Source organism: Lactuca virosa, chromosome 3 (assembly GCF_052849685.1).
Source record: "Lactuca virosa cultivar CGN04683 chromosome 3, Lactuca_virosa_CGN04683_v6, whole genome shotgun sequence".
In the NCBI taxonomy this organism is placed as follows: domain Eukaryota; kingdom Viridiplantae; phylum Streptophyta; class Magnoliopsida; order Asterales; family Asteraceae; genus Lactuca; species Lactuca virosa.
The window spans coordinates 338,212,223-338,221,471 of record NC_136428.1 but is presented as its reverse complement, the minus strand read 5'-3'; the positions used below and the strand labels follow the sequence as shown (position 1 = coordinate 338,221,471).

Genomic DNA, 9,249 nt, shown 5'->3' with positions numbered 1-9,249 from the left:
AGATGATTCTGCTTCTGAATTCATAATCAACCATCTCACAAGTAATTCTACATTTCAACTATAATCAATGACTTACATATATAACATATGTTAACATTAAAGTAGTCAACTTTTAAAATGTAGTCAATTTTAATTATTTTATATTAAGAAAAAAAGGAAAAAAATCAGAATTTGCCAATGGAATAAAATGAAAATTAAAAAAAATTAAGAAAAAGACATGTGGCATATTGGATAAAAAAGGACATGTGACAATAAGTTTTTTATTTATTAGGGAGGATATATATATATATATATATATATATATATATATATATATATATATATATACCATGTTATAAAGCATATATAATCAATTTCTTAACTACAAATTTTAAAGCCTAAGATACAACAAATTAAGCATGTTATCTTAAAAAACAAGGAAAGGAGATCTGAATCGTTGAATATTATTTGAATGGTGGGGATTAAAAAGGAGGACTCACACGGATTGCCAATATAATCCGATTCAAATCTTTTTGAAATCAAATTTTCGCACATCTGGAACCAAAAGCCTTCCTTTCTCTCTCACATTTGAGAACCCTAGCCGCTTTCTACATTGTTCATGAATACTTCACCTGCCTTTCCACTTCAAAACGACATCTACAATCAGGTTCTAAAACCTGACATAGAAAGTATCCCTCGGTACTAATGTTTTTTGAAATCATTTCTTCTACTATTTTCTTTATCAAGTTTGTTTGTACGATTTTCTAATTTTTTTTGTGTTCTCTGGATCCCAGGTTCGATTTGTTATCATCCCCAACATCATCTATCTTGTAGAGTTCGTCATACCTTCTATAACGATCTTCTCCAACAGTTGCTGCCTCTAACGCCTCTGTTGCTCCAAACTTCACTGTCTCCCTCCTTCCAAAACCTCTCCTCCAATTCTTCAAATCCATTCTTCTCCGCAGGTATCGTTTCATTGCCTTTCATCTTTATCATTCGTTTGATGTTTAATCTTCCCAGCATCCATGAAACGAGTAATTACATGAGCAGGTACGAACCCAGTACAAAATCACTGATGATTCCCCCATCAGTTTTGCAGAATCCATGTCGAAAGTATGCATAACAGCTTTAGTCTCTGCTTCCCTCTTCTTCGCTGCTGATCCTGCTCTTGCATTCAAGGTTAGTTCATCTCTTCTGTTAACTGTGACATAATTTTTTGAAATCATGAAATTGAGTTTTGGGATTTAAACTTCTGATTGATACAAACATGTAATTATTAAGGGTGGAGGACCATATGGTTCTGAAGTGATGAGAGGCCAAGAGCTTACAGGAAAGGACTTTTGCGGCACGAATTTGATCAAGCATAATTTCAAAACGGTATCATGATATGAAACATTCGAGTTTCGCAACTGAAATCGCATCAAATTCCGTGCAAAACTCGAATTAACAAGCTACAATTATAATTCCAATTCATTAGATTTAGGGGTTCACAAACACAAATTGTTAATTATATTATCCAGAATCTGTTCAAAAAGTTTTTTGTCCTAATTTGTTCAAAAAGTTTTTTGTCCAATTCAATGAAACACGTGAGACATTATTTTGCAAGTAGCATGGCTTGTTGTTATTTATGTAAGTTGTGTAAAAACTTTATCATTCTTTTAATTTTATTTTTTGAAAAGTTCCCTCATTTTGATTGAGGATCATTTTATGTTGGTATTTATTGAATTCTTAACATAAATGCTATAGATATAAATCGATAACATTACATTAATTGTTACTTTGTTTTGTTAAGATGTTATCCATGTTCCAGCTTTTGGCTATGACACAACTAGCAATTAGTTTTGACAAACATGCCCTACTCACTATTTAGTGGTAGGAACATCTAGGGGTGAACACAAGATGTAAATGAAGGGGTTTGGGTTGACCCGTCAAATAAATGGGTCGTGTTCGGATTAGTATTTGGGTTCATGTGTAAACCTGACAACCCGTATAATATATTTGATTTAAAAATTATGTTTAATATTTATATACTTATGTCTTATTATGATATGTTTGTTTTGTCCCTTAAGATATGTATGTTATTTGAATGGTGGGGATTAAAAACAAGGGACTCACACGGATTGTTATTCTTTTGTGTTGTTATTAGTGGTCAGGTTCTTGGGCAGCATCAATCAGTAGGGATAGTGGGGAGCTCCCAAGTCAGCTTAAAGAAAATATGATTTCGTCTGGTGGTCGTTCAAGAGCAAGTTATTTTATTACTAATAATTTTTTTGTGCATATTTACTTTAATAATTAGTTATTTTGATCCATATCTTAATTATGATAGTATATGTCTCCTATCTCGAACTTTTTTGTACCTTGACTTTGTCATATTTCTGCAGGGGATGGATTCTTTGTTTTGGGGTCTTAGTGTCGTATCTGTATGCATCATGATGTGTGGTTCTTGTGGTGGGAGGGTTTTTTAGGGGTGTGTGTGTAAGTTTTATGTTTGTTGGACTTCTTTGTCGCTCCTGTTATTATTTGGTTGTGTTTTACTGGTGATCTGTTATGTTTTAGGGATTCTGGACATTTTTACCCCCGTGCTCTTTTTCAGCTGTGGAATTTTTTTGCAGTGGTTTTTGTTGGTGATTTTGGTTTTGCCTCTGTTGCTTTCCTGCTCTCCAGTGTTCTCATGTGCTTGTGTTAGTTTGGTTGTATCAACTCCTGGTGGTTTGTTGGCTTATTCTCCTGGTTTGCTTTCTTTGAGTTATCTAAATTTTTTGTTATATTTGTTGCAGGTCTACAAGTTCATTGAGAGAAAAAAGGTTAAACAGGTTTCATACCTAAGTTGAAGATATTTTTTTATTTTATTGAAGATATTTTTTACGACTTTATTAGATTTTTCTAATCTTTTTCTATATTACTTTGTCATAATTTATTATTTAAAGTTCACGTTTATTGTTTGTAAGTTTATCTGTGCATGGTGTTTTAGATTTGGAAGTGAAATGAATATTTTATTTGGACTTTATAATTTATATAGTTAAATTAATGTAAGTTAAAGTATTTTATTTGGACTTTATAATTTATCACCGAGTTGACCGAGTTTTACAACTTTGCTCAGTAAGGGGCCGATAGGGAAATACTAAGGATTTTGTAACTCTAATCGGTAAGGGGCCAAGTAGCAAGTACTCGGAGGAGTAATCGGCCAACTCGGTGAGTTTTACAACACTAGATATAAGTGTTTACTAGCTATATAAAAACTATTACACCAAAAAACCTTTTAAAACACACAAAAATATATTTTTATGTTTAAATACACTTTTTATATTTTATTCATTTTTAATTAATACCAAATTGTATATAAGTATTTTTATCAAGTAAATACTTCACTTTTACGTAAAGTATATATATTTCCAAAATATGCTAAAATCACTTATACACTAAGAATGTCCAAAATTCACAATACATCTAAAAACTCATATTCTTATAAAAATATTCATTTGGGTTATTTTACTTTTCTATTTGAACCCAAACTTTAAAATATGTTTATACATCTGTATTCACTTCATTTTAACAGAAAACATATGTATTTATTTCATAAATACTCAGCTCATTTGTAAGTATTCTGATACGTTTAAAAAAGTCATATTTGTATAGAAATACTCTTTTGCGTTATTTTATATTTCCATTTGAATCCAAACTTTATAATATGTTTATACATCTTAATTCACTTGAATTTTACATAAACATATGTATTTTTTTCATAATTACTTAACTTATTTGTAGAGTATTCTGATACGTATTAAAAATACATATTTGTATAAAAATCATATTTTAAGTTATTTATTTCATTATTTTTAACCCAAACTCATATATAATTATTTCAATATGTATAAAACTCATTTCTATATAGAAATAATAATAATACAAATTATATTCAAGATATATATACATAAAGTATAGGCAATTTGTTGTATAAAGTATAAAAATCATATTATACTTTTATTTGAGTTGTGTTTCACCACTATATGAATATAAAATCTTATGTAATAATTTCTTTCCATATGAAACTCATTTTTATGCAAAAAACACTTTTACATAACTCACACAAACCATTAAATTTATACACAAACTAAAAACACCAAAGAACACACATACGAAACCAAAATATGAAACTTTAAGCTTCACTATTTTAACCTAACCCAAAACCATTTAATTTTTATACAAGAAATATTGTATAAACTAACTTGAAGTGATAAAAACAACTAATCATACGTTTTATGTACACTTTTCTCAATTTAGGGTTTAACGACGGTTTTCGTGTATATAGTGTTATATTTAGTCTTTTTTGTGATGCATGCATGCATGGATTGTTTTATTGAATATTAAGAACATATTTTATATATATGAACTCAGTAAGAAATATTTTCGGTTTTGGCCATACGAGAGTATTTGAGGAAGTATGAAGCTACCATAAGGTATTATACCTCCATACTTGAACTATAAACAAAAAGGAAGTCTTCTACATGTCCAAGACAAAAAAAGCTAGTTAGAACGTAGCTTTGAAGATTTTAGAATTATGATGATTTCTATATACCGAAATTAAGTATACTTTCGATATAACCTTGATTCTTGTATCCAAAATAACAAGAATTGAAGAAGATATCATCTTAATCATAAACATACCTTATGATTTTAAAATCACAGAAGTTTGAAGCTTCATAACCCAAGCATTCAAGAACTGCGTTTGCTTCTTCTTTTCTATCTTTTTGTTCTTATTTTCTGCTTTCATCTCTTTGGATATCCTATATCTCCGGACATCTCTTTGGCGTTTACATTAACCAAAACGCTGAAAAAAACTCCATAAATGATGGTTTAAATATGAATAATGATACGGTAAAGTCTCTCTGACAAATCGTGTTTATAACCTCAAGTTTGGTCTATTATTCTAACTTGCAGAATCTGCTCTCGGGCTTGAGTTTGTGTTTGAGTATTTCTCTTGTTTTACTAGCTAATACTCACATATACTCTTCCATAGTATATATTAATTATATTTAGGCATTACTTAATGTCTATAGGGTGTCCTAAAGTCAAATCTCCAGCCAACTCCTCTTGGACTTTTCTCCATTCATAATTTACTTCACATGCTCATGGCATGGAAGTCAAGCTTTCTTCTTGGTTTTATCCTTCATTTCAACCTCCTAACTTGTTATAAATGCATTGAATAACCTCTTAGGAAAATATTGAAAGAGTTTTAGGTGATCTTAAGTCAAGAAGTTGATTAGAAAAATCACAAGAAGCCAAAGAAGACACCATTCCCCAAATTCGAGTTTATAAATAAAAGAAGCCAAAAATGTGGTTTATATCTTATAAACTGTAGGTTTGTAATTTTTTACATGTTTCTAATATTATAAATAAGTTTTCCATAAAGTTTAAGCTGCAAACTCTTAACCAAACATTTTATAAAAATTCTTTGGTGCACTTGGGTCATTTCTGACGTTAATAAAAAGACAGGAAAAAGAATGGCTTAATCCATTAAGATCTTGATGTTATGGCTTAAAATATATTCCTAATTATGTTAGCAATTAGTTTAATTCAGGTTTTTGTCCATTAAGTGCTTAAAAAGTGCCTTAAGGACTAATTTTGTACAGATTTCTCAAAACTGCCAAAGTTACATTCATGCTCCTGAACTTTGGATTTTTATATTTTATGATTAGAATTGATAAATACAATATTTATAAATATATATTATACACATTTAATATTTATTTTGATAATATAAGTCCTCGCATAATATTAATCATATTTTTTATAAACTTTATAAAAATATGCTATAAAACTATAATGTTTATTCTAAAATTATTTACACACTTATAACATTTAGGGGATGTCTGATAGTTGATAATTAAGTCAGATTTGACTGAGTTAGAGGCCTGATTGTGTCTGAAGTCTGATGACACCATGTTGTTTGATTACGCATCTGACTGACTGAATGAAAAAAAAAATGACCATTTTATCGTTCTGTTCTATATACAACTCCATTTAAACATGTGATTTTTTTTCCCTTTTAAGATATATGCTTAATTACAATTACAATATATGACCATGAATATCAAAATGATAATTTCATTCTAGCTTGTTGTTTTCAAAAAATTCTTATTCATATCTAGCAATTTTCAATTCATCAGCCGAAAATATCCTTTTCTCTTGAAAATTTTTGAGTTTTTTGACAAACACCAAAAGATCAATTTTTATGGTGTGTTATCCAAAACTCGAAGTAAAAACTAGTCCTCACATGTTTCAAATCTTTTTTCATGTTCCTTTTATTGATTAGATGCCACAACAGAATAAATAGACCAAAATACCCTTCGTTCTTATTAGACCAACCTTTGTGTCTAATGACTCAAAATCGCATCTGATCCAACAAAGACAATGATCCATTTTATACTTGAACAAAAAAATACCATCATTAAGTTGTAAAAGAATGCATATTTTTGGAAAAATATTGTATATTTTGGAGTTTATGTGATGAAACAAGAAACAATTCAGTATTCAACTTTGGAGATTATTGCAAGTTTCAAACTTTCATTATAAATGCAAAAGATTTTTTTGATTTTGATGTAGATATAATAACAATAACAATGCCTATAGGTCTAGTTTGCAATCAAGATTGACAATAGACACAATGGTCTTCTATGTACATAATACAAATGCTAAAACTTTCAGCTCAAAATTAAATTTTTTCGTGTTTCTAGTCTTTATTTTAAAAAAATAATTGCATAAATACCCAATAGATTCATAAACCGAACTACATACACATAATGACATGAAAACTGAAATTCTAAAACTATACAATTTCTATGGGCAATGATTTTTTCTGAGTTAAATATTCACTACAATTCACCAAAGGCTACAACTTTGTGATTTTTTCCCCAAAGGATGTTAATTCTCCAATGATTTATGTGTTCTCCTGCCTACTTACTTCTGGTTCAAACCCTAAAAAATCAAACAAACATGGTGATAGAAGCCACATAAATCAGAAGCGAGGGGAAGCAAAAATCTTGGAGAAATTAGAAGCGGCGAGAAGCAGAAACCTTGGAGAAATCAAAAGCTTTGAAGAACCGATGCTGGAGAGGCAAAATCCAGCGAAGTTGATTCTGATAAGGCAGAAGCCAGCGATGCATAGGCCAGCAAAGAAGCAGAAGTCGCTGAAGAGAATGTCGTTCAAGGGAGGGTGTTGCTCAAAGCATGTTCGTTCCAGGAAAAGGAGGGTTTTCGTGGAAATTAATTCAATCAGCGATTGTATTTGGCTGATTCGGTCGGACTCTTCTTCCTCGGTCAGAAGCTCAAAATATCATTATCAAACAGGCTGACTCGGACCAAGTCAGACCTCACCTCTTGCTGGACCAATAAAAGGTCTATCAAACAAGCCCTTAGATTAAAATGTTATATAAATATAATATTTATTCAAATATTATTTATTCGTTTATAATTATATAAATTCTTTTATATAATTATCATTAAGGATTTTAATTATGAATAATTATAACTCTAAGTCCTTAAACGTCTAGCCTAGATTCACGGGTGTTACAATTATCTCCCATTAGGCTGATTATGTCCTGGAATCATCAACAAACAAGGCTTGTATAATGACTTTGCATGTTACATTTCTTTCATAAGTGGTAATCGTAACTCTTATGTTATTTCAAATGAGTATCTAACTCAAGGACTTCATGATTACTGGCGGTGCTCAATCTTACACCCGTTATTTATCCTATGTTGGGCTTTGAATCGTAACCTTCTAGTTACAAACTCCTTCCTTATTGGAGACTCCTTCTCATTCTTAACAAAAACTTAACTTACGATAAGGTCCTTACTTCGACTATTGTAACAAACTGATGGCTCACGCATCTAACGACCTTTCGTCATATGATGCAATGGCTAGACTCAGGTCTTTTTGAGTAATACTTCAACATGGATGATGCCTTCCTTCATGTTCTAATGTGATATAATCTCATTATAGTAGGTAGTAACTCTAGCAACAGGCTGCTTACCTTTACTGATGGTCGCGACACTTCTGTCGATTTCTTTGATTTCCCTTTCCTTTAACCTCTTGACTTGAGTCGGATACTACATCGAACATGGTTCTCTGAAACAGTTAACTTATTTCACATACTTATTCTCAATTCAGACTCGATTTGATATGACCACTAGGGTTGGAATAACAGCCATCCTCATAGTCACTACCGAAATGTGGTAATAATGGAAACAAACGAAACAAACTCAAATACTAATGTCTTAGTAATCTTGTGACTTTCCCTGATCCAACTGTGAGTCTTATGCTTCTGGTAGTAGAGGCCTCTACTACCTTTCACACCTATTCATACTTGTCCCAAGAATTGCCTTGCAATCCCCAAGTTCTTATTTCCTAAAATCACAAAAAGATTTAACACATATGAATGTGTCCAAACAATCTTAAAATTTTCCCTAGACTCTACTAGGACTTCTTCCATGCGTATCTTCAACAATAATTTTGCTTCAACTCGGTTGGTGGAAATGCTAGACGATGTGACAACTTCAGGAATTACACCAAAAGTTTTATCATCGGTATCTTCCAATATGTATCATTCATTATTGCAAGCCACCTTATTTCTTCCGTTTGCTTAGTTTAACATGGTTCCTGTTATTGCTTGAACTTTTTCCTTTGTGATAGGTTTGGGTGTAGGTGCACTGACTGATGCTTAACGTATCACATGCTTAGGCTCAAGATGTCGACTTTCGTTAATATTACCTAGTCCTCTACGAGTCTTTACCATGACGTTCTATACACCAAAGCAGGAGTTTGGTGTATCGAGGCGAGAATATAGATAGGGAAGGTTTCATTTATGATAGACACATAAGTCCTCCTTATTACCCCAAAAAGTTACATGTCAGTTCCAATACCGTAATTAAATATTTAGAAATCTGAACACATAAAATTTCCAGATCGTGTCGGCAATATACCATAGAACCGATCATCTTAAAGCATATAAGGCATCTTATAGCTATAGCATAAATCATTTAGCAAATAAAATCATTTTAGGCATCTTTCCTAAAATAAACTAGTATTCATGTCTATTCAGGCATATTTCCTAAATATAGTAAACACTCATCTCACAATCATCACTTAGCATTCTAAGTTTAAGTCTAGAAATAAATCCTTAGTCCTAGTTCACTTAAACTAGTGCTCAGATATCAACTATGACATCCCCAAATTTATGGTGATTTTAAAAATTTTATTTATGCTTATTT

The 9,249-nt window shown here is 31.1% G+C and overlaps 1 protein-coding gene and 1 long non-coding RNA gene across 14 annotated transcripts; one reads left to right on the top strand and one right to left on the bottom strand.

The window, feature by feature from the left end:
• Positions 1 to 332: 332 nt before the first annotated feature.
• LOC145167463 (uncharacterized) lies at positions 333 to 4,976 on the bottom strand. The gene is made up of 2 exons (XR_013741155.1): positions 4,645 to 4,976; positions 333 to 1,141 (listed from the first exon to the last, which is right to left on the bottom strand). It is a non-coding gene; the product is annotated as an uncharacterized LOC145167463 (long non-coding RNA).
• On the top strand, positions 542 to 2,926 carry LOC145167461 (uncharacterized). Of its 13 annotated transcripts, none has more exons than XR_013741153.1 (6): positions 806 to 944; positions 1,030 to 1,158; positions 1,261 to 1,356; positions 2,126 to 2,225; positions 2,361 to 2,446; positions 2,592 to 2,926. XR_013741153.1 is itself a non-coding variant. In XM_079086682.1 (6 exons), exons 2-5 carry the CDS (start codon positions 1,084 to 1,086, stop codon positions 2,442 to 2,444), a joined length of 351 nt encoding a protein of 116 aa, XP_078942808.1. In that variant the 5' UTR covers positions 806 to 944; positions 1,030 to 1,083; the 3' UTR covers positions 2,445 to 2,446; positions 2,592 to 2,926. The 13 variants fall into 13 exon arrangements, 8 of the variants coding, with proteins under 8 accessions (XP_078942808.1, XP_078942803.1, XP_078942807.1 ...); XR_013741150.1 differs by having other exon boundaries at positions 2,536 to 2,926; XR_013741152.1 differs by having other exon boundaries at positions 2,361 to 2,454.
• Positions 4,977 to 9,249: the final 4,273 nt, after the last annotated feature.